At 42.1% G+C, this 26,496-nt stretch overlaps 1 protein-coding gene across 1 annotated transcript in view; it reads right to left on the bottom strand.

Moving 5' to 3' along the window:
* LOC115170141 (probable G-protein coupled receptor 158) overlaps nucleotides 1-26,496 on the bottom strand; it is a 113,752-nt gene that overhangs the window by 20,859 nt on the left and 66,397 nt on the right. Inside the window, exons 6-7 of the mRNA XM_029726471.1 lie at nucleotides 16,965-17,074; nucleotides 10,645-10,883 (exon numbers count right to left, since the gene is read on the bottom strand). Coding sequence (XP_029582331.1) covers nucleotides 10,645-10,883; nucleotides 16,965-17,074 — 349 coding nt within the window. The remainder of the gene's footprint in view (nucleotides 1-10,644; nucleotides 10,884-16,964; nucleotides 17,075-26,496) is intronic.

Here is a 26,496-nt window from a genome sequence, read left to right on the forward strand (position 1 = left end):
GTTATACCTGTTATACCTGTTATACCTGTTATACCTGTTATAACTGTTATACCTGTTATACCTGTTATACCTGTTATACTGTTATACTGTTATACTGTTATACTGTTATTACTGTTATTACTGTTATTACTGTTATTACTGTTATACTGTTATACTGTTATTACTGTTATTACTGTTTTACTGTTATTACTGTTATTACTGTTATACTGTTATTACTGTTATACTGTTATTACTGTTATTACTGTTATACTGTTATTACTGTTATACTGTTATTACTGTTATTACTGTTATTACTGTTATACTGTTATTACTGTTATACCTGTTATACTGTTATACCTGTTATACTGTTATACCTGTTATACTGTTATACTGTTATTACTGTTATACCTGTTATACTGTTATTACTGTTATACTGTTATTACTGTTATACTGTTATACTGTTATACTGTTATTACTGTTATACCTGTTATACTGTTATACTGTTATACTGTTATACTGTTAATACTGTTAATACTGTTATACTGTTATTACTGTTTAAACTGTTATACTGTTATACTGTTATAACTGTTATACTGTTATTACTGTTATTACTGTTTAAACTGTTATACCTGTTATACTGTTATTACTGTTATACTGTTATTACTGTTATACTGTTATTACTGTTTAAACTGTTATACCTGTTATACTGTTATTACTGTTATACTGTTATACTGTTATTACTGTTATACTGTTATACTGTTATTAGTGTTATACTGTTATACTGTTATTACTATTATTACTGTTATTACTGTTATACCTGTTATACTGTTATTACTGTTATACCTGTTAAACTGTTATACTGTTATACTGTTATTACTGTTATACCTGTTAAATCTGTAATTGTATAATTCATAAATCAGAAGTGTCAATGGGGCTATATCTAAGTACTAAAAATGAGAGACACACTCCAAAAATCCTTCCCTCAAGTTTATTTTGTTTTAATTTCAAATAAAGTTACAAAAGAAAATTCAGTCGGCCAAAATGAGACCTCTCTCACCATTGGGAAATATACTGGCCTCACATCACTAATCTCCACTCACACACCTTTCAAAAGGCACAATTTACTGGGGGAAAAGTGGCCAAATGTACGGCCCTCAGCCTCTCGTTTGATGCACAAAGTGTTGATGTCTACACATCATGTAGTTACTAGCCACTGACATTTGCTAAGGAGAGTTCCCTTTCTGCCAACATTGATTTCCCACAGCTTGACTGCCATCCCACTGCCTTGTTGCCAGATCTGCTGATTGCCATCCCACTGCCTTGTTGCCAGATCTGCTGATTGCTATCCCACTGCCTTGTTGCCAGATCTGCTGATTGCCATCCCACTGCCTTGTTGCCAGATCTGCTGATTGCCAGCCCACTGCCTTGTTGCCAGATCTGCTGATTGCCATCCCACTGCCTTGTTGCCAGATCTGCTGATTGCCATCCCACTGCCTTGTTGCCAGATCTGCTGATTGCCATCCCACTGCCTTGTTGCCAGATCTGCTGATTGCCATCCCACTGCCTTGTTGCCAGATCTGCTGATTGCCAGCCCACTGCCTTGTTGACAGATCTGCTGCTGGAGAGGGATCCTCACTAGTGTCCCAAGGTCGCTGGCGATTAGTAGACTAAGGCAGTCCAAGTCTCTCATCTCTCCTTTATTCTATGTTCTCAGAACTGTTCTCAGAACTGCTCTCTGTTGTCTGACTTAATGTTATTTGGGAGCGCATAACTGTGACACTAATTTACATTACTTTCTAAAAACTGTTCTCAGAACTGTACAGTAGTCCGTGTCTCTCTTCTCTTCTTTATTCTACGTTCTCAGAAATAAGTCATACTCATTCGACACCAAATGGAAGAAAACGTACTGAAACAGGGAGGGACTACTTGGACTTGTCCGATACGGTTTTCTGTTGTAAAACTGCATGCCCCAGTTTTCAGAACTGTCGACTGTCTGACTCACCGTTATTCGGGAACCCATAACGTTGACCCTAATTTACATTCCTTTTCCAAGAACTGTTCTCAAAACTGTAAGGCAGTCTCATGTTTCCTTTATTCTATGTTCTCAGAACTGTACCCCGTTGTCTGACTCACTGTTAGTTGGGAGCCCATAACAGCAAACCTGATTTATATTCCTTCAATAATTAACACCAAAGACAACATGGGAATCATGTCGGATTGCAGATTATAATTTGTAAATAGTGATTAGAGTGTATTATTATTTATGAATATTCATAAATCACGATGACTTATTATAATATACTTAGTATTTAACCAGTATGCATGGTGAGCTGTTTGGAAATGCTAGTAGGAGGGATAATTCATTTCTTACTCATTTGAACTGACACAGACATGATCAACACTTAAAAAAAAATTAACTACGAAATAATTCATATAATTATTATAGAGCCCCAAATAAAACTTTTTTTGAAACCTGATAGCACCTTAGATGAGTGAGTATCACCCTTCAGCCCACTCCCAACCCACACTGCCCTCCCCTACCCTGCACCGCAGACCGATCTCTCCACCATGTATATGTACAGGGTCACTAGCTGTCTCTGCCTTCCCTACGAAGATGCACAATGTTCTTATTATGCCATATGTCAACAGCGATCTGAGCTGTCCTCCCCCTCCTTTACCTGAACTGTCCTTCCCCCTCCTTTACCTGAGCTGTCCTCCCCCCTCCTTTACCTGAGCTGTCCTCCCCCCTCCTTTACCTGAGCTGTCCTCCCCCCTCCTTTACCTGAACTGTCCTTCCCCCTCCTTTACCTGAGCTGTCCTCCCCCCTCCTTTACCTGAGCTGTCCTCCCCCCTCCTTTACCTGAGCTGTCCTCCCCCCTCCTTTACCTGAGCTGTCCTCCCCCCTCCCTTTACCTGAGCTGTCCTCCCCCTCCTTTACCTGAGCTGTCCTCCCCCCTCCTTAACCTGAGCTGTCCTCCCCCTCCTTAACCTGAGCTGTCCTCCCCCCTCCTTTACCTGAGCTGTCCTCCCCCTCCTTTACCTGAGCTGTCCTCCCCCTCCTTTTTTTTCCCTTTCCATTTTTTCCTCGTTGAAAAAACTCTCCGCATCGCTGTCCATATCTCTCTCAGGGTCCTCAGACAGAGCAGAGCTCACCGCCTCTCAGGGATCCATCCACTTAAAAACGGATTAGATGATAGGTCCTGATCCTCAGCTGCCTGTCACATTCCACTCTAGAAGAGGCTGGGCATTTCTCTTATTTTAACTGGTTATTTAGACTGATTAGAGTCCATTTGAGTTTCCACCGATAATCTGGCATCAGGAATGATGAAACAAACGACAACAACAATAGCAGCAGCAGTGGAGATGATGTTATTTTTATTTTACCTTTATTTTACCAGGGAAGATATATTTAGACCTAGGTCTCTTTTTGAAATGTGCCCTGCACAATACAAATATACACAAAATATCCATATATATACACACTACAAATTATGGCCTGGTCTGATGAGTACAGGGCAAACCCGTCTTGGTGATTCCTGGTATATGATCAAAATAAATCAAATCACAGCACATATTTGGATTTATTCAGCAGTTTTTACCTGATCAAGTACAATACCATAGGAAATTATTGCTAAACTTAAGTTGAAAATGATGCTGTCGCTGCTTCCTGTTGGCAAGACATTGATAAATAGCCCAATGTCAAAACTCAGTTTTAAAGTGTCCAAATCAATAACCAATATACAGAAACTGTTTTGTGATATATTGAAAACCTAAACATGTGCTATCTACACATCATATTACTTATATTTTCTTAAACAAGTATCTAATCTTATTTTTTAAACCATATAAACATTTTAAACACTGTTGTTTTGTCAAGTGGCAATAAATCACTAATCGATTAGGGCGGGATACGCGCTGTTGAAACTACCACAACTCAAAAACCACATTTTACATCGCTGGTTAGAGGACAATCTGCTGAACACCGTCAGCTACTGTACGTTTTGGAATGTTGCATTTTGATTCACGTGGATGTGCAATGCCGTAAGTGTAACGCAACACGTTGTTTTGTTAATCACTTCCATGGATATCACGCTGAAATCAATAGAACAGCAGGCAAAGGTGTGGGGTGTAGCTCTGTTTAAACTAACACTATTCAAGGGTCGGCACGTAGCCTAGTGGTTACAGCGTTGGACTAGTAACCGGAAGGTTGCAAGATTGAATCCTTGAGCTGACAAGATAAAAATCTGCCGTTCTCCCCCTGAACAAGGCAGTTAATCCACTGTTACTAGGCCATCATTGAAAATAGGAATTTGTTCTTAACTGACTTGCCTAGTTAAATAAACAATGAAACTTGGAATAAACCTATACATGGTTCGTTAGATGAGAACTTGTAGAAGGCTTCTATCTATATTTTGGCAGGCTGCCATCACAAAATAAGGAACAGACCCATTTTTCTGGTAGTGTCACACCCTGATCTGTTTCACCTGTCGTTGTGCTTGTCTCCACCCTCCACCAGGTGTCTCCCATCTTCCCTCATTATCCCCTGTGTGTTTATACTTGCGTGTTCTGTTTCTGTTGCCAGTTTGTCTTGTCCCTTTCAAGTCCTACCAGCATGTTCCCATGTTTCCTGTGCTCTAGTTTTCCTAGTCTTCCCAGTTATGACCTTTCTGCCTGTCCTGTTCCTGCCTGCCATCCTGTACCTGCCTGACTGAAAGTGATAGGAAAGTGATATCACAACTTAAAATTGAGAAGGCAGGTAGAAGGCTTATCTCCACCACGTTCTTCAAAACATTTTTTAATTGCATATCTGAAGAACTGCAAGCTATTGTTAATCTCTCCCTGTTCACAGGCACTAAAAACTGCTATGGTGAAACCCCTTCTGAAGAAAAGTAATCTAGATTCTTCAGCTCTTAGCAATTTTCGGCCAATCTCCAACCTCCCTATTCTTTAGCAAAATTCTGGAGAAATTAGTTTTCAAACACCTAAATGATTTTTAAGTACCAACTGTATTTTTAGAAAAATTCCAATCTGGTTTTCGTTTCCACCACAGTAGACTTGGTTAAAGTGATACATGATCTTAGAGCCAACACAGATGCCAAACAGCTCTCTGTCCTTGTACTCTTGGATTTAAGTGCTGTATTCGACACTGTTGACCATGATGTCTGGACAGACTGGAGAGGTAGGTTGGCTTCTCTGGTCCAGTTCTAAATTGGTTTAGGACCTATTTAACCGGTCAAAAGTTTTTTGTCACCTTTGGTGAACATAACTTGTGGTGTTCCACAAGGTTCTATTTTGGATCCGGTACTGTTCAGTGTATTTATGTTACTCCTTGGCAGCGTTATCAGAAAGCACAGCATTGATTTTCACTGCTACGCAGACGATATACAACTTTACATTTCTGTGCCACCAGAGGTTTTAAGCCTCATGGATAAATTACTAGACTGTATTAGTGATTTAAATACTTGGATGGCTCACAACTTCCTCTAAATCAAGACAAGACAGAGGTACTTATTGTTGGAGCCAAAGCACAGAGAGAGAATCTGGCCGCACATTTTAATTCACGTCAAGAAAGATAAAACACCAGGTAAAAAACCTGTCATTTTTTATTCTGAACTCAATTTCGAATCACACATTAGGAATGTGACAAATAGCTTTTTACCACCTGAGGAACATTGCCAAGGTGCGTCCGTTTCTCTCTCAGGCTGATACAGAGAGTCTCATCTATGCTTTTATTACAAGCAGGCTTGACTACTTTAATGCTCTCTTGTCTGGTCTACCCAAGAAAGCTATTGGTCAGCCTCAAAACAAACATGCAGAATGCTGCAGCACAGGTACAGACCAAGACCAGACGAAGAGCACACATTACACCGGTTTTAAGGTCTCTGCACTGACTGCCTGTGAGTTTTAGAATACATTTTAAGATTATTCTATTGGTTTTTAAATCAGTCCGCGATTGTGCACCCCAATACATGTCAGACATGCTTTTAAGTTATGTACGCAGTACCCTTCTAGGCTTGGCCTAATTTATGTGCTCTGAAGTTGAGCTGGAGTTGCATGGCAAATGGTCCAGGAACAGGACAATGCCAAAGGACAAATCAGCCCTTCCCTGTCTTAGGGGCTAAAACGCATCTCTGCTATAGTATCCAGAGGACTGACTATAGAAGGAGTGATAGAATAATACTATATTATATAATAATACTATATTATATAATATGATATAATAATACTATATGATATAATAATACTATATATGATAGAATAATACTATATGATTTAATAATACTATATTATATAATAATACTATATGATATAGTACTATATTATATCATAATACTATATTATATAATATGATATAATAATAATACTATATGATATACTAATACTATATGATATAATACTATATGATATAATACTATATGATAGAATAATACTATATGATAGAATAATAATATATTATATGATAGAATAATACTATATGATAGAATAATACTATATTTTTACATTTACATTTTAGTCATTTAGCAGACGCTCTTATCCAGAGTGACTTACAGTAGTGAATGCATACATTTCATAAAAAATGTTTTTTCCCGTACTGGTCCCCTGTGGGAATCAAACCCACAACCCTGGCGTTGCAAACACCATGCTCTACCAACTGAGCCACAAGGGAGCTCTATATGATGTAATAATACTATATTATATGATATAATAATACTATATGATATAATAATACTGTATTATAGAATAATACTATATTATAAGATATAATAATACTATATTATATAATAATACTATATTATATGATAGAATAATACTATATGAGAGAATAATACTATATGATAGAATAATACTATATTATAGAATAATACCATATTATCCTGGTTTCTATCTGAAACTTGTTCCCTGAGGATAACTCTGATGCTACAGTACAGTGCATTCAGAAAGTATTCAGACCACTTGACTTTTTTCCACATTTTGTTACGTTACATCCATATTCTAAAATGGATTTAAAAAATGTTTTCCTCATAAATCTACACACAAGACCCCATAATGACAAAGAAAAAAATGGTTTGTAGACATTTTTGCAAATCTATAAAAATATAAAATAGCACATTTACACAAGCATTCAGACCCTTTACTCAGTACTTTGTTGAAGCACCTTTGGGAGCCATTACAGCTTTGAGTCTTCTTGGGTATGACGCTACAAGCTTGGCACACCTGTATTTGGGGAGTTTCTCCCATTCTTCTCTGCAGATCCTCTCAAGCTCTGTCAGGTTGGTTGGGGAGCGTTGCTGCACAGCTATTTTCAGGTCTCTCCTGAGATGTTCGATCGGGTTCAAGTCCTGGCTCTGGCCGGGACACTCAAGGACATTCAGAGACTTGTCCCGAATCCTCTCCTGCGTTGTCTTGGCTGTGTGCTTAGGGTCGTTGTCCTGTTGGAAGGTGAACCTTCGCCCCAGTCTGAGGTCCTGTGCGCTCTGGAGCAGGTTTTCATCAAGGATCTCTCTGTACTTTGCTCTGTTTATCTTTCCCTCGGTCCTGACTAGTCTCCCAGTTCCTGCTGCTGAAAAACATCCACACAGCATGATGCTGCCACCACCATGCTTCACCCGCCAGGTTTCCACCAGACGTGACGCTTAGCATTCAGGCCAAAGAGTTCAATCTTGGTTTCATCAGACCAGAGAATCTTGTTTCTCATTGTCTGAGAGTCCTTTAGGTGCCTTTTGGCAAACTCCAAGAGGGCTTTCATGTGCCTTTTACTGAAGAGTGGCTTCCGTCTGGCCACTCTACCATAAAGGCCTGATTGGTGGCATGCTACAGAGATTGTTGTCCTTCTGGAAGGTTCTCCCATCTCCACAGAGGAACTCTAGAGCTCTGTCAGAGTGACCATCAGATTCTTGGTCACCTCCCTGACCAAGGCCCTTCTCCCCCGTTTGCTCAGTTTGGCCCGGTGGCCAGCTCTAGGAAGAGTCTTGGTGGTTCCAAACTTCTTCTATTTAATAAAGATGGAGGCCACTGTGTTCTTGGGGACCTTCATAGATGCAGAAATGTTTTGGTACCCTTCCCCAGATCTGTGCCTCAACACAATCCCGTCTCGGAACTCTACGGACAATTCCTTCAACCCCATGGCTTGGTTTTTGCTGTGACATGTATTGTCAACTGTGGGACCTTTATATAGACAGGTGTGTGCCTTTCCAAATCATGTCCAATCAATTGAATTTACCACAGGTGGACTCCAATTAAGTTGTCGAAAATATCTCAAGGATGATCAATGGAAACAGGATGCACCTGAGCTTCGAGTCTGAGCTTCGAGAACTTCGAGTCTCATAGCAAAGAGTCTGAATTCTTATGTAAATAAGGTATTTCAATTTTAGTTTTTGGTACATTTGCAAAAATGTCTAAAAACCTGTTTTCACTTTGTCATTCTGGAGTATTGTGTGTAGATTGATGTGCATATTTTTTTATTTAATACATTTTAGAATAAGGCTGTAACGTAACAAAATGTGGAAAAAGACATAGGGTCTGATTACTTTCCAAAGGCACTGTATATGGATGTATGATCTCTATGCAAAACGTTTTTATGGTCCAGGAATTCTGTCTTATTTACATTGGTCTCATCCCCCACACAAGCCTTTAGATGCTGTGACACTCTGTGGAGATTGGGCCTGGAAGTGTTGAGGTTACTGTCAACTTGGTATTGTTTGATTGGTCAATGGTTTTGGGTTGAAAGGTTACACCTTCAGATGTTATGAATGGAATTACATGCCTTTGTTCTTTCTCTTATCCTGTTTCCAGCCATGGATTAAGGTTGTATGATCAATTCTCATAAAATCAAAATAAAATAAAATGTTATTGGTCACATTCACATATTTAGCAGATGTTATTGCTTGTAGCGAAATGCTTGTAGGAATTTACTATGCTTCTAGGACGCAGGCCTAGTAAGCATCTCTTTATTCGTGCTTTGTCCTGTTTGGAATAATGACTTGCAATGCTTGTTAATGCTTAACTTAATTTATGCCTTGCATGTGAACCCATTAATTGTACAATGTTAATTAAATATTTGTCTTTGATATAGACAATTCCCAGACCAATTCTTGCTAGTCAACATCATCTCATTGCCTAATGCTTGTTTGTAGTTATTATCTTCATGGAGTCAGATAAACATTTTAATAGGCTAATTGCTTAGTCTTATTACGAGTGACGTGAGGTATTTATAATATCATATATGATAACAATGACTGTCCACTACACCCTCAGATCCTCTGTCACGGCCTTTTAACTATCCCAAAGCCTAGGACCAAAAGGCATGGAGAAGCAGCCTTTAGTTACTATGCCCCCAGCCTCTGGAATAGCCTGATAGAGAACCTGAGGGGGACCAAGAGACATGGAGAGGCAGCCTTTAGTTGCTATGCCCCCAGCCTCTGGAATAGCCTGATAGAGAACCTGAGGGGGACCAAGAGACATGGAGAGGCAGCCTTTAGTTGCTATGCCCCCAGCCTCTGGAATAGCCTGATAGAGAACCTGAGGGGGACCAAGAGACATGGAGAGGCAGCCTTTAGTTACTATGCCCCCAGCCTCTGGAATAGCCTGATAGAGAACCTGAGGGGGACCAAGAGGCATGGAGAAGCAGCCTTTAGTTACTATGCCCCCAGCCTCTGGAATAGCCTGATAGAGAACCTGAGGGGGACCAAGAGACATGGAGAGGCAGCCTTTAGTTACTATGCCCCCAGCCTCTGGAATAGCCTGATAGAGAACCTGAGGGGGACCAAGAGACATGGAGAGGCAGCCTTTAGTTGCTATGCCCCCAGCCTCTGGAATAGCCTGATAGAGAACCTGAGGGGGACCAAGAGACATGGAGAGGCAGCCTTTAGTTGCTATGCCCCCAGCCTCTGGAATAGCCTGATAGAGAACCTGAGGGGGACCAAGAGACATGGAGAGGCAGCCTTTAGTTACTATGCCCCCAGCCTCTGGAATAGCCTGATAGAGAACCTGAGGGGGACCAAGAGACATGGAGAGGCAGCCTTTAGTTGCTATGCCCCCAGCCTCTGGAATAGCCTGATAGAGAACCTGAGGGGGACCAAGAGACATGGAGAGGCAGCCTTTAGTTACTATGCCCCCAGCCTCTGGAATAGCCTGATAGAGAACCTGAGGGGGACCAAGAGACATGGAGAGGCAGCCTTTAGTTACTATGCCCCCAGCCTCTGGAATAGCCTGATAGAGAACCTGAGGGGGGCCAAGAGACATGGAGAGGCAGCCTTTAGTTACTATGCCCCCAGCCTCTGGAATAGCCTGATAGAGAACCTGAGGGGGGCTGAAACTGTGGACATATTTAAAATAGATCTTAAAACACACCTCTTTAGCTTTGCTTTCTTTTCCTTATTATCCTTTTTAGTCTTTCAGTTTTTATTATTATTATTTAGTTTTTTATCCTCCTAAGTTTGTGTAGTAAATATTTCAGTTTTCATTTTCCTAGTTTTTTATAATTTATTTTCTGTGAAGCACATTGTGTTGCTTTCCATGTCTGAAATGTGCTGTATAAATAAAGCTTGATTTTATTTGATAATTTCAATCATTTTCTGGCTTTAACAATGTCATTTCAACCAGTTTGCCCACTTGGTTATTGACTAGTGGTATTGACAAGGGGTCCACACTTCCGTCACAACTCACCGACTGCCATCATGTAGTCCCAGCGGTCCAGCAGGCACATGCTGAACTGCAGCCCGTCGGGGGTGAGGCCCACATCAATGAGGGCCGACGTCCGGTCAGGTGTCTGACACACGGCCGAGGTCCAGGCCACCAGAAACCACAGCACCACCAGCAGGATGACCCCCAGCAGACGCAGCACCCGCCAGCTGGTGATGTAGGGAGTCCGCTGTGCCGTACGGGACAGGAACACCTTCAGCACCCTGGAGGAGAGAAGAGAGAGAGAAGGGTGGTTTCTGTTCCCAAATCCCAGCAGGCAACATTTGGCACGTGACGTCTAATAGTGTCATTTTAGGGTTTTATGGTTCTCGTTGAGAAGACGTCATATAACCATATTACAATCAACTGGTCTATTATATAACCAGATTACAACCAATTGGTCTATTATATAACCAGATTACAACCAACTGGTGTCTGTTATAACCAGATTACAACCAACTGGTCTCTGTTATAACCAGATTACAACCAACTGGTCGCTGTCACAACCAGATTACGACCAACTGGTATCTGTTACAAACAGGTTATTAGGCTCTAAATTAACCTAGTAAAAATCATGGACGATTAGTAAAGTTTAGACCAAGTTTATTCACCCATTGGGGTTGCAGGTAGCCTAGCGGTTAGAGCTGTTGGACTTGTAACTGAAAGGTTGCAAGATCGAATCCCCGAGCTGACAAGGTAAAAATATGACGTTCTGCCCCTGAACAAGGTAGTTAACCCACTGTTCCTAGGCCGTCATTGAAAATAAGAATTTGTTCTTAACTGACTTGCCTAGTTAAATAAAGGTAATAAAAAAAAATGCTGCATAAGACAAAGACATGGATCCTCCAGTGGTAGTATACAGTGAGGGAAAAAAGTATTTGATCACCTGCTGATTTTGTACGTTTGCCCACTGACAAAGAAATGACCAGTCTATAATTTTAATGGTAGGTTTATTTGAACAGTGAGAGACAGAATAACAACAACAAAAATCCAGAAAAACGCATGTCAAAAATGTTGTAAATTGATTTGCATTTTAATGAGGGAAATAAGTATTTGATCCCTCTCAATCAGAAAGATTTCTGGCTCCCAGGTGTCTTTTATACAGGTAACGAGCTGAGAATAGGAGCACACTCTTAAAGGGAGTGCTCCTAACCGCAGCTTGTTACCTGTATAAAAGACACCTGTCCACAGAAGCAATTAATCAATCAGATTCCAAACTCTCCACCATGGCCAAGACCAAAGAGCTCTCCAAGGATGTCAGGGACAAGATTGTAGACCTACACAAGGCTGGAATGGGTTAAAAGACCATCGCCAAGCAGCTTGGTGAGAAGGTGACAACAGTTGGTGCGATTATTCGCAAATGGAAGAAACACAAAATAACTGTCAATCTCCCTCGGCCTGGGGCTCCATGCAAGATCTCACCTCGTGGAGTTGCAATGATCATGAGAACGGTGAGGAATCAGCCCAGAACTACACGGGAGGACCTTGTCAATGATCTCAAGGCAGCTGGGACCATAGTCACCAAGAAAACAATTGGTAACACACTATGCTGTGAAGGTCTGAAATCCTGCAGCGCCCGCAAGGTTACCCTGCAAGAAAGCACATATACATGCCCGTCTGAAGTTTGCCAATGAACATCTGAATGATGTTGTGGTCAGATGAGACCAAAATGGAGCTCTTTGGCATCAACTCAACTCGACATGTTTGGAGGAGGAGGAATGCTGCCTATGACCCCAAGAACACCATCCCCACCGTCAAACATGGAGGTGGAAACATTATGCTTTGGGGGTGTTTTTCTGCTAAGGGGACAGGACAACTTCACCGCATCAAAGGGATGATGGACGGGGCCATGTACCGTGAGAACCTCCTTCCCTCAGCCAGGGCATTGAACATTTTTTGGTAGAAAGCATTCATTACACTGCATTATTCCTTTTACCACTGATAACATTCATTACACTGCATTATTCCTTCTACCACTGTTAGAATTCATCACACTGCATTATTCCTTCTACCACTGATAGCATTCATTACACTGCATTATTCCTTCTACCACTGCTATCATTCATTACACTGCATTATTCCTTCTACCACTGTTAGAATTCATCACACTGTATTATTCCTTCTACCACTGTTAGAATTCATCACACTGCATTATTCCTTCTACCACTGATAGCATTCATTACACTGCATTATTCCTTCTACCACTGCTATCATTCATTACACTGCATTATTCCTTCTACCACTGTTAGAATTCATCACACTGTATTATTCCTTCTACCACTGTTAGAATTCATTACACTGCATTATTCCTTCTACCACTGATAGAATTCATCCCACTCCATTATTCCTTCTACCACTGATAGAATTCATCCCATTGCATTATTCCTTCTACCACTGATAACATTCATTACACTGCATTATTCCTTCTACCACTGCTATCATTCATTACACTGCATTATACCCTTGCAGGAGCTAGCAACAGTGTGTTCTCTGAAGTGTGGGCTAGATTAGCATAGATATAAGGAGCTATTTCAACCTCTGGGGTCTCTGAGGGATAGAACTTGATTGATCCTACCTCATCTTTGATATCTGTGTGGGATTCTCCTATATTGAACTGACACTAAGGTTAGGTTTCAAGCCCATCACACCATGAGGAACTTGAATTGTAATTTTGTCAGGGGAAGTAGCAGGCTGCCCTTTGGCCCCCTATTTTCTGCACTCACAAAATTATATTAACTGAAGTGGGAGTGGACAATACACACACACACACACACACACACACACACACACACACACACACACACACACACACACACACACACACACACACACACACAATTTCTTACACACACTTGATCAGATTGAGTTGTTCTCTGCTGTCTCTGCGAAATGTAAAAAGGCCAACATGAAAGCCAAGTCAATTTCCAGAGGAGAGTGGAGAAAACTCTATGCTACAGTAGGTAGCTCTGTGTGATTGAGAATGTAAAGTGCTACCTATGCCACTGTCCTCTCACTTTGACTACTAAGGAGCAAAATAGAACGATGGCAAACCAGGACCAATTCTGAGAGGAACCTGTTTATTGGAGGGCACTCTACAGGGCAAACTCATTAAGGAGCATCATTGGGAAAAATCATTGGGAGAAAAGACAGAAAGGTCTAGGCAGAACACTGCAGAAGTTATCTCATTTGGCCAAATCACATTTTATTTGTCACATGCCCCGAATACAACTGGTGTAGACTTCACCGTGAAAATCCTATTTTATACGAGCCCTTCCCAACAATAAAAATAAAACACTAACACAAGAGTAATAAAATTAAATACAGAAGAATGGAACTACAGTATAGTTGAATCTATATACAGGGAGAACCAGTACCAGATGAATGTGGAGCTATATACAGGAAGTACCAGTACCAGATCAATGTGGAGCTATATACAGGGAGTACCAGTACCAGATCAATGTGGAGCTATATACAGGGAGTACCAGTACCAGATCAATGTGGAGCTATATACAGGGAGTACCAGTACCAGATCAATGTGGAGCTATATACAGGAAGTACCAGTACCAGATCAATGTGGAGGTATATACAAGGAGTACCAGTACCAGATCAATGTGGAGCTATGTACAGGGAGTACCAGTACCAGATCAATGTGGAGCTATATACAGGGAGTACCAGTACCAGATGAATGTGGAGCTATATACAGGAAGTACCAGTACCAGATCAATGTGGAGCTATGTACAGGGAGTACCAGTACCAGATCAATGTGGAGCTATATACAGGGAGTACCAGTACCAGATCAATGTGGAGCTATGTACAGGGAGTACCAGTACCAGATCAATGTGGAGCTATAGACAAGGAGTACCAGTACCAGATCAATGTGGAGCTATATACAAGGAGTACCAGTACCAGATCAATGTGGAGCTACAGTACCAGTCAAAAGTTTGAACACATCTACACATTCAATGGTCTTTCTTTATTTTGACTATTTTCAACATTGTAGAAAACTATGAAATAACACATATGGAATCATGTGGTAACCAAAAAAGTGTTAAACAAATCAAAATATATTTTATATTTGAGATTCTTCAAAGGAGCCAGCCTTTGCCTTGATGACAGCTTTGCACACTCTTGGCATTCTCTCAACCAGCTTCATGAGGTAGTCACCTGGAATGCATTTCAATTAACAGGTGTGCCTTGTTAAAAGTTCATTTGTGGAATTTCTTTCCTTCTTAATGCATTTGAGCCAATCAGTTGTGTTGTGACAAGGTAGGGGTGGTATACAGAAGATAGCCTTATTTGGTAAAATAACAAGTCCATATTATGGCCAGAACAGCTGAAATAAGCAAAGACAAATAACACTCCATCATTACTTTAAGACATGAAGGTCAGTCAATGCGGAAAATTTCAAGAACTTTTAACGTTTATTCAAGTGCAGTGGCAAAAACCATCAAGCACAATGATGAAACTGGCTTTCATGAGGACTGCCACAGGAAAGGAAGACCCAGAATTAGCTCTTTTTTTCCTTTATTTAACTAGGCAAGTCAGTTAAGAACAAATTCTTATTTTCAATGACAGCCTAGGAACAGTGGGTTAACTGCCTTGTTCAGGGGCAGAATGACAGATTTGTACCTTGTCAGCTCGGGGATTTGAAGTTGCAACCTTTCGGTTACTAGTCCAACGCTCTAACCACTAGGCTACCCTGCCGCCCCTCTGCTGTGGAGGATAAGTCCATTAGAGTTACCAGCCTCAGAAATCATCAATTAACTGCACCTCAGATTGCAGCCCAAATAATCGCTTGACAGAGTTCAAGTAACAGACACATCTCAATATTAACTGTTCAGATGAGACAATGTGAATCAGGCCTTCATAGTCAAATTGCTGCATAGAAACCACTACCAAAGGACACCAATAAGAAGAAGATACTTGCTTGGGCCAAGAAACACAATCAATGGACATTAGACCAGTGGAAATCTGTCCTTTGGCCTGATGAGTCCAAATGTGAAATGTTTGGTTCCAACCGCTGTATCTTTGTGAGATGCAGAGTAGGTGAACGGATGATCTCCAAGTAACCGGCACTGTACTGGCACCGCTGTAGCTCTGCGTTGTGTGTGGTTGATTGAGACTATAGACGTGGACTTGGGAGATCAGGTTGTTTTAATGAATCAGAATTCACTCTCTGCATCCAAAAGAAAAGACTAAACATTTGTAAAGCACAAATATGTTCTGCGAATCGTCGTCTCTTTCTACAACAGACGCACAATACAATGGACTGGGATCAGTCGAGGAGCTAGCCATCGTTCACACATACAGCATCTTAGCTAGCTAGTAACCACATGTTGAATTCAGAATGTTAATGTCATCCTAAAAGTACAATTACAATTGCATCTTAACAATACCATTCACTTATGAGTAACCTCTAAATATACAACATTATTCATGAACAAAACATTGTGGGTATGACTTTGTGCATAAAGGAATCAAACTTTTCTGAAGACAACAGAAAAAGCGTGCCTACCTCTCATAGTGCATCAAAATTATTTGAGCACGAGCACGCAGGGCAAAACGTAAGTACACACTCCCCTATTCTCAGCACGTAGGGCAAAACATAAGTAAACACTACTCTATTCCCAGGATGCAGGGCAAAACATAAGTAAACACTACTCTATTCCCATGATGCAGGGCAAAACATAAGTAAACACTAATCTATTCCCAGGATGCAGGGCAAAACATAAGTAAATACTACTCTATTCCCAGGATGCAGGGCAAAACATAAGTAAACACTACTCTATTCCCAGGATGCAGGGCAAAACATAAGTAAACACTACTCTATTCCCAGGATGCAGGGCAAAACGTAAGTAAACACTACTCTAAACACTACTCCAAATCCAGACCTCCATGGGTTGATAAATTGGATTTCCATTGATTATTTTTGTGTGATTTTGTTGTCAGCACATTCAACTATGTAAAGAAAAAAGTATTTAATAAGATTATTTCATTCATTCAGATCTAGGATGTGTTATTTTAGTGTTCCCTTTATTTTTTTGAGCAGTGTACATGGAGTACCAGTACCAGAACAATGTGGAGCTATATACAGGGCGTACCAGTACCATATTATGGGATTGATTTCTGCATGATACAGCTTGGGTATATTCACTAGGAACCAAACGGGCCGAAACAGAGAGGAACCTACCCAAATATGCAGTTGCAAAACGTTTACCACGGTGCAAAGCATTTTGCATACGGCGTGTACTAATGAATACACCCCATGTGAAAGACCTGTACTAGAAAGTAGACCTGTAGCAAACCTGTAAAGCTTCAGGATCACTGTTCCGTAGGCTGTGGCAAAGCCCAGGAGACGCACCCATCTCAGGAGGATACAGCGCAACACGCTGGGGCTGAAGTACAGTATCATCACCTAAACAGAAGGAGAGATCCACATTACTCTCATTATACTCTACATACCTTTTTTTTTTTTTTTTTTTACAGAAGTAGTCCTACTTCTTTAGTAATGTTCCTGTTTATTAGACAGGGTAGTAAAACAGGAGAGAGCGTAGTCCCGTGTAGCTCAGTTGGTACAGCATGACAGTTGCAGGGAAGGGTTGTTGGTTTGATTCCCACAGGGGAACAGTAGAAAAGTATTAAAATATATTCACTCACTACTGGATAGAAATGTCTAAAATGTAAACGCTAGAGCAGTGGGTTGGATTCAAACCCATGCTCACAGCAGTGCATAGTAAATGTGATCCAGAAGCTGGACCACCCTAGGCCACTACATTATAACTGTAGGTTTATGTGACAGGGAAAATGCACATTAATCAAGTTTTTTGTGAAGGTGCCAGATTTTGTGCCAGACAGCAAATTTTCAACTGTAGTCTCTCCCTAGGCAGATAGAACTAAACATCACTGAGGCATCGGGCGCCCCCATTTCTCTTTCTGCCTTGCTGACAAAACTTCAGGTTTTGTTAATAGTTGGATAGAGGCACCAGGTCATGCATGGTGAACTGAACCAAGGCGAACGCGTATTAGCTTTCAGCTTCTGTATGTTAACATACTTATTTCATTATGTATTCCAGCAGCTGCAGAAAAACAAATATCACATCTCACATGACTAAAATATATCTGTGTTATAAACCCCATACTGAATATGCAATGTATTGTGACAATTTGAACTGTTTGGGTTTAACCCTCAAGACGGAGAACCTTGTATTGTGAATTCAACCGCTATGAAATATGAACCACACAACTAGTATGTCAACCATGCAACAAGTATGTCAACCATGTAACTAGTATGTCAACCATTCAACTACTATGTCAACCATTCAACTAGTATGTCAACCACACAACTAGTATGTCAACCATTCAACTAGTATGTTAACCCTGTAACTAGTATGTCAACCATTCAACTAGTATGTTAACCATTCAACTAGTATGTCAACCATGTAACTAGTATGTCAACCATTCAACTAGTATGTTAACCATTCAACTAGTATGTCAACCCTGTAACTAGTATGTTAACCCTGTAACTAGTATGTCAACCATTCAACTAGTATGTCAACCATTCAACTAGTATGTCAACCACACAACTAGTATGTCAACCCTGTAACTAGTATGTCAACCATTCAACTAGTATGTTAACCACACAACTAGTATGTCAACCACACAACTAGTATGTCAACCATTCAACTAGTATGTTAACCATGTAACTAGTATGTCAACCACACAACTAGTATGTCAACCACACAACTAGTATGTCAACCATGAACTAATATGTTAACCATGTAACTAGTATGTCAACCATTCAACTAGTATGTTAACCATTCAACTAGTATGTCAACCATTCAACTAGTATGTCAACCATGTAACTAGTATGTCAACCATGTAACTAGTATGTCAACCATTCAACTAGTATGTCAACCATTCAACTAGTATGTCAACCATGCAACTAGTATGTCAACCATGTAACTAGTATGTCAACCCTGTAACTAGTATGTCAACCATTCAACTAGTATGTCAACCATGTAACTAGTATGTCAACCATGCAACTAGTATGTCAACCATGCAACTAGTATGCCAACCATGCAACTAGTATGTCAACCATGCTACTAGTATGCCAACCATGCTACTAGTATGCCAACCATGTAACTAGTATGCCAACCATGTAACTAGTATGTCAACCATGCTACTAGTATGCCAACCATGTAACTAGTATGCCAACCATGTAACTAGTATGTCAACCATGCTACTCGTATGTTAACCATGGACTAGTATGCCAACCATGCCAGGGCCTCCATATTTGAGAATCCTCAAGTTGAGATGTTGTTCCAGCTCCACAGACTAAACTGCTTTGCTTTCAGCAAAATAACAACAACAAAAAAACTGGATTTGGACTATTCAACGATACTCACAACCTATCCCTGAAAAAAAAATGTGATGGCCTTTCCAAAACGTGGGGGATCCAAATAAAACCACCCGCGGGCCAAATTCGTCCCGCTGGCTGCCAGTTGGGGGAACCCTGCTCTACAGTATACCTAGCAATTTATCCACTTCCAAGTCCCATGGTGCACTGTGGCAGTTTGAGAGATGGCAGGTATCCTCTATAATTAAGCAGAGCGACAGACACCCATCCCAGACAGCAGAACATCTGTCGCTGATTGGCAACCAGCTAAACTCGCAAACGGGGGAATGTCTCTCCCCGGATGGGATGAAACAATGGCTCAGTGCCAAGCAACGCATGAAGCACATATCACACTTCCATTGATATGAGACGAGGACTCATTAAGCTGCAGAATTCACTGGGAGAAAATGTTGGTGATACTTTTGCTGAAGGGTACCTGCATAAGGACTTCATATCACATTAATAAGCCATTCCTAGGCCCTTCATAAGCAGTACATTGGCCATTCATAAGCCATACATAAGCCAACCATAGGAAATTCATAAGCCATACCTAGGCCATTCTTAAGCCGTACATGGGCCATTCATAAGCCATACATAGGCCATTCATAAGCAGCACAGGCTTTTCATAGATGCAACAACAGAAGTTGCCTGCATTCTTAATCCTCTACCCAAAGTGTGTTATATCAAACACGGTAAATAGAAAATGTGTGCAAAGCTTTGAGTCACGCGTCTCTCATCTCGCAGAGTCAGGTGTGCTAGCCGAATAGGTACACCCACAGTCTAGGGATTTAAATACGCAGTGTATGAAAGATCCACAGTTTTGGGAAGTGTCCTAAGTGTACCATGCGCGCACACACACACACACACACACACACACACACACACACACACACACACACACACACACACACACACACACACACACACACACACACACACACACACATAACATCACAACCTCTTCTCCATAGACTGGCCCTCTCACTGTACTGATGACCTCTGGCTAGTCTTAGTTTTATGTGTTGTCAACAAGCCCTGTCCACATAGAACAGCACGTCCAACAGTCCTCCATGACAGGTCAAAATACACCACGTCCCAAACAAGAGGTAAAACTAGGACAAACACACACACACACACACACACACACACACACACACACACACACACACACACACACACACACACACCTAATATCCAGTGGAGTCTAACTGGCATGGGTTCCTGAAAGGAGCGAACAGAAGGGGGGACCCTGAAAGGAGCGAACAGAAGGGGGGACCCTGAAAGGAGCGAACAGAAGGGGGGACCCTGAAAGGAGCGAACAGAAGGGGGGACCCTGAAAGGAGCGAACGGAAGGGGGGACCCTGAAAGGAGCGAACAGAAGGGGGGACCCTGAAAGGAGCGAACAGAAGGGGGGACCCTGAAAGGAGCGAACAGAAGGGGGGACCCTGAAAGGAGCGAACAGAAGGGGGGACCCTGAAAGGAGCGAACAGAAGGGGGGATCTTGAAAGGAGCGGACGGAAGGGGGGTTCCTGAAAGGAGCGAACAGAAGGGGGGTTCCTGAAAGGAGCGAACAGAAGGGGGGATCTTGAAAGGAGCGGACGGAAGGGGGGACCCTGAAAGGAGCGAACAGAAGGGGGGACCCTGAAAGGAGCGAACAGAAGGGGGGACCCTGAAAGGAGCGAACAGAAGGGGGGACCCTGAAAGGAGCGAACAGAAGGGGGGACCCTGAAAGGAGCGAACAGAAGGGGGGACCCTGAAAGGAGCGAACAGAAGGGGGGATCCTGAAAGGAGCGAACAGAAGGGGGGTTCATGTTTGTTTCCAGCATCACCCAGCTAAGGTGGATCCCTCTTCTTTCTCCTCCCATATACCCCCAACTCCGCCCAATAAATTAATCAGCAGATTTATTTTTAAAACAAGTTGCGCTAGAACTTGATGGACTCTTTAAAAATGCATTGAGCGCCACAGTGGAGCAGCTGCACCAAGCTGAGGCTGGAGTAACAGCAGCAGCAGGAGGAGAGTACATCACTGTGGAAGAGAGAGAGAGAGAGAGAGAGAGAGAGAGAGAGAGAGAGAGAGAGAGAGAGAGAGAGAGAGAGAGAGAGAGGAAGAGAGAGAGAGAGTGGGAGAGTGAGAGAAAGAGAGGTGGGGGAGTGAGAGAAAGAGAGAGAAAGGGAGGGGGAGTGAGAGAGAGAAAGAAAGAGAGAGAGAAGTGAAAAAGAGAAACAGAGAGGGAGGGGTAAGAAGAGGAATAGAGAAAGAGAGAGAGGGGGGAAGTGAAAGAGAGAAAGAGAGGAAGAGAAAGAGAGAGAAAGAGAGAGGGGGGAGTGAAAGAGAGAGAGGGGGAAGTGAAAAAGAGAAACGGAGAGGGAGGGGGAGGAAGAAGAAGAGAGAGAAATAGAAAGAAGTAGATAGAGAAAGGAGGGGGAGTGAGAGTGAGAAAGAAAGAGAGAGGGGGAGGGGGAGGAAGAGAAAGAGAGAAAGAGAGAGGTAGGGGGAAGAAGAGAGAGAGGGGAAAGTGAAAGAGAGAGAAAGAGAGAGGGAGGGGGAAGTGAACGAGAGAAAGAGAGAGGGGGGAGAAGAGAAAGAGAGCGAAAGAGAAGGGAGGAAGTGAAAGAGAGAGAAAGAGAGAGGGGAAGTGAACGAGAGAATGAGAGAGAGGGAGGGGGAAGAAGAGAAAGAGAGAGAAAGAGAGAGAGGGGGGAAGTGAGAGAGAAAGAGAGAGGGGGGAAGAAGAGAAAAACAGAGAGGGTGGGAGGGAGGGGGAAGAAGAGAAAGAGAGAGAGGGAAGGGGAGGAAGAGAAAGGGAGATAAATAAGTAGATAGAGAAAAAGGGAGAGAGAGAGAGCGAGAGATGGGAAGAAAGAGAGAGAGGGGGTGGAGAGTGTGAGGAAAGAGAGAGATAAAGAGAAAGAGAGAGAAAGAGAGAGAGAAAAAGAAAGCGAGAGAGAGAGAGAGAGAGAGAGAGAGAGAGATATCATCCTCAGCTCTGGCATCTTCCTCAGTATTTGGAACCAAGGACTGATCACCACAAGCCACAAAAGTGGAGACACATTTGAACCCAATAACTACCATTGGATATGTGTCAACAGCAACCTTGGGAAAATCCTCTGCATTATCATTAACAGAAGACTCTTACATTTCCTCAGTGAAAACAATGTACTGAGCACATGTCAATGTGGCTTTTTACTAAATTACCGTATGACAGACCGTGTATTCACCCTGAACACCCTAATTGACAAACACACAAACAAACCAAAACAAAGGCAAAGTTTACTAGTGCTTTATTGATTTCAAAAAAGCTTTTGATTTTATTTGGCATGAGGGTCTGCTATACAAATTGATGGAAAGCGGTGTTGGGGGAAAAAACATACAAAATTATGAAATCCATGTACACAAACAACAAGTGTGCAGTTAAAATTGGCAAAAAACACAGATTTCTTTCCACAGGGCAAGAAAGGGATACAGCTTGAGCCCCAAACTCTTCAGCATACATCTAGGAAAGTATTCAGACCCTTCAACTTTTTACACATTTTGTTACAGCCTTATTCTAAAAATGATTAAATCGTTTTTTTCCCCTCATCAATCTGCTCACAAAACCCCATAATGACGAAGCAAAAACAGGTTTTTAGAAATGTTAGCTAATTAATAAAATTAACTACATTTAATTTACATAAGCATTCAGACCCTTTACTCAGTATTTTCTTATAGCACCTTTGGCAGCAATTACAGCCTCAAGTCTTCTTGGGTATGACACTACAAACATGGCACACCTGTATCTGGGGAGTTTCTCCCATTCTTGTCTGCAGATACTCTCAAGCTGTCAGGTTGGTTGGGGAGCGTCGCTGCACAGCTATTTTCAGGACTCTCCTGAGATGTTAGATCGGGTTCCAGTCTGGGCTCTGGCTGGGCCACTCAAGGACATTCAGAGACTTGTCCCGAAACCACTCCTGCGTTGTCTTGGCTGTGTGCTTAGGGTCATTGTCCTGTTGGAAGGTGAACCTTCGCCCCCAGTCTGAGGTCCTGTGCGCTCTGGAGCAGGTTTTCATCAAGGATCTCTCTGTACTTTGCTCCGTTCATCTTTGCCTCGACCCTGCCGCTGAAAAACACCCTCACAGCATGATGCTGCCGCCACCATGCTTCACCATAAGACTGGTGCCAGGTTTCTTCCAGATGTGACGCCATGCTTTAGGGCCAAAGAGTTAAATCTTGGTTTCATCAGATCAGAGAATCTTGTTTCTCACGGTCTGAGAGTCTTTAAGTGCCTTTTGGCAAACTCCAAGCATGCTGTCATGTGCTTTTTACTGAGGAGTGGCTTCTGTCTGGCCACTCTACCATGAAGCCCTGATTGGTGGACTGCTGCAGAGATGGTTGTCCTTCTGGAAGGTTCTCCCATCTCCACAGAGGAACTCTAGAGCTCTGTCAGAGTGACCATCAGGTTCTTGGTCACATCCCTGACCAAGGCCCTTCTCCCCCGATTGCTCAGTTTGGTCGGACGGCCAGCTCTAGGAAGAGTCTTGGTGGTTCCAAACTTCTTCTATTTAAGAATGATGGAGAACACTGTGTTCTTGGTGACCTTCAATACTGCAGAAATTTGTTGGTACACTTCCCGAGATCTGTGCCTCGACACAATCCTGTCTTGGAGCTCTACAGACAATTCCTTCTACCTCATGGCTTAGTTTTTGCTCTGACATGCACTGTCAACTGTGGGACCTTATATAGACAGGTGTGTGCCTTTCCAAATCATGGAATATAATAATAAATATCAATTGAATTTACCACAGGTGGACTCCAATCAAGTTGTAGAAACATCTCAAGGATGATCAATGGAAACAGGATGCATCTGAGCTAAATTTCGAGTCTCATAGCAAAGGGTCTGAATAATTATGCAAAAAGTATTTCTGTTTTTTATTTTAAATACATTTGCAAAAATGTCTAAAAACCTGTTTTCGCTTCGTCATTATGGGGTATTGTGTGTAGATTCCTGAGGATGTTTTTGTATTTAATCCATTTTAGAAAAAGGCTATAACATAAAACAGAAAATATAGAAAAAGTCAAGGGGTCTGAATACTTTCCAAAAGCACTGTATATCAACAAATTGTCGAGGGCACTAGAACAGTCTGCAGCACCCAGCCTCACCCTACTAGAATCTGAAGTCAAATGTCTACTGTTTGCTTATGATCTGGTGCTTCTGTCCCCAACCAAGGAGGGCCTACAGCAGCACCTAGATCTTCTGCACAGATTCTGCCAGACCTGGGCCCTGACAGTAAGTCTCAGTAAGACACAAATAATGGTGTTCCAAAAAAGGTCCAGTTGCCAGGACCACAAAATACAAATTCCATCTAAACACCGTTGCCCAAGAGCACACAAAAAACTATACATACCTCGGACTAAACATCAGCGCCACAGGTAACTTGCACACATCTGTGAACGATCTGAGAGACAAGGCAAGAAGGGCCTTCTATGCCAACAAAAGGCATACCAATTAGGATCTGGCTAAAATTACTTGAATCAGTTATAGAACCCATTGCCCTTTATGGTTGTGAGGTCTGGGGTCCCCTCACCAACCAAGAATTCACAAAATGGGACAAACACCAAATTGAGACTCTGCATGCAAAAATATCCTCTGTGTACAACGTAAAACACCAATAATGCATGCAGAGCAGAATTAGGCCGATACCCGCTCATTTTCAAAATCCAGAAAAGAGACGTTAAATTCCACAAATTCTACAACCACCTAAAAGGAAGCGATTCCCAAACCTTCCATAACAAAGCCATCACCTACAGAGAAATTAACCTAGAAAAAAGTCCCCTAAGCAAGCTGGTCCTGGGGCTCTGTTCACAAACACAAACAGACCCTACAGAGCCCCAGAACAGCAATACAATTAGACCCAACCAAATCATGAGAATTACTTGACACATTGGAAAGAATTAACAAAGAAACTGAGAAAACTAGAATAATATTTAGCCCTGAACAGTGGCAGAATACCTGACCACTGTGACTGACCCAACAGTAATGAAAGCTTTGACTATGTACAGACTCAGTAAGCATAACCTTACTATTGAGAAATGCTGCCGTAGGCAGATCTGGCTCTCAAGAGAAGGCTATGTGCACACTGCCCACAAAATGAGGTGAAAACTGAGATTTACTTCCTAAACTCCTGCCAAATGTATGACCATATTAGAGACACATATTTCCCTTAGATTACACAGACCCACAAAGAATTTGAAAACAAATCCAATTTTGATAAACTCCCATATCTACTGGGTGAAATACCACAGTGTGCCATCACAGCAGCAATAGTTGTGACCTGTTGCCACAAGAAAAGGGCAACCAGTGAAGAACAAACACCATTGTAAACACAACCCATATTTATGTTTATTTATTTTCCCTTTTGTACTTTAACGATTTGCACATCGTTACAACACTGTATATAGCCACCAAAATAATAATTATTTTGGAACTTCTGTGAGTGTAATGTTTACTGTTTATTTTATATTGTTAATTTAACTTTTTCTTATTATCTATTTCCCTTGCTTTGGCAATGTGAACATATAATTCCCATGCCAATAAAGCCCTTTGAATTAAGTTGAATAGAGAGAGAGCAAGACAGAGAGAGACAGAGATACCCAGGGTGCAATGAGGACATTGGAGTGAGAAGTTCCTGGGGCCTGTGGCAGAAGAGGTGAAAAGGGGAATGGGATATTTTAGGGGGGATTAGTCACTCCACTTCAGTGTAAGAATAGCCAAGATAGAGCTGTCATCTTTGTGATGTTTTTCAGGGGTACAGAAACATTGAGGACTGGAGCTGGCCACCCCTGGCCTAAAAGAGTAGGCCACCGTTGGTCTTAATGAGCAAGCCACCCCTGGTCTAAAATAATTGGCCACCCCTGGTCTAAAAGAATAGGACACCCCTGGTCTAAAAGAGCTGGCCACCCCTGCTCTAAAATAATAGGCCACCCCAGGTCTAAAAGAGCTGGCCACCCCTGGTCTAAAATAGTGTTGGAACCCTGGTCTAAAAGAACTGGCCACCCCTGGTCTAAAAGAGCTGGCCACCCCTGTTCTAAAAGAGCTGGCCACCCCTGGTCTAAAAGAACTAGCCACCCCTGGTCTAAAAGAGCTGGCCACCCCTGGTCTAAAAGAGCTGGCCACCCCTGGTCTAAAAGAGCTGGTCACCCTGGTCTAAAAGAGCTGGTCACCCTGGTCTAAAAGAGCTGGTCACCCCTGGTCTAAAAGAACTGTCCACCCCTGGTCTAAAAGAGCTGGGGACCCCTGGTCTAAAAGAGCTGGTCACCCTGGTCTAAAAGAGCTGGTCACCCTGGTCTAAAAGAGCTGGTCACCCCTGGACTAAAAGAGCTGGTCACCCCTGGTCTAAAAGAGCTAGTCACCCCTGGTCTAATAGAACTGGCCACCCCTGGTCTAAAAGAGCTGGCCATCCCTGGT

This window comes from Salmo trutta, chromosome 31 (assembly GCF_901001165.1).
Source record: "Salmo trutta chromosome 31, fSalTru1.1, whole genome shotgun sequence".
NCBI lineage: Eukaryota > Metazoa > Chordata > Actinopteri > Salmoniformes > Salmonidae > Salmo > Salmo trutta.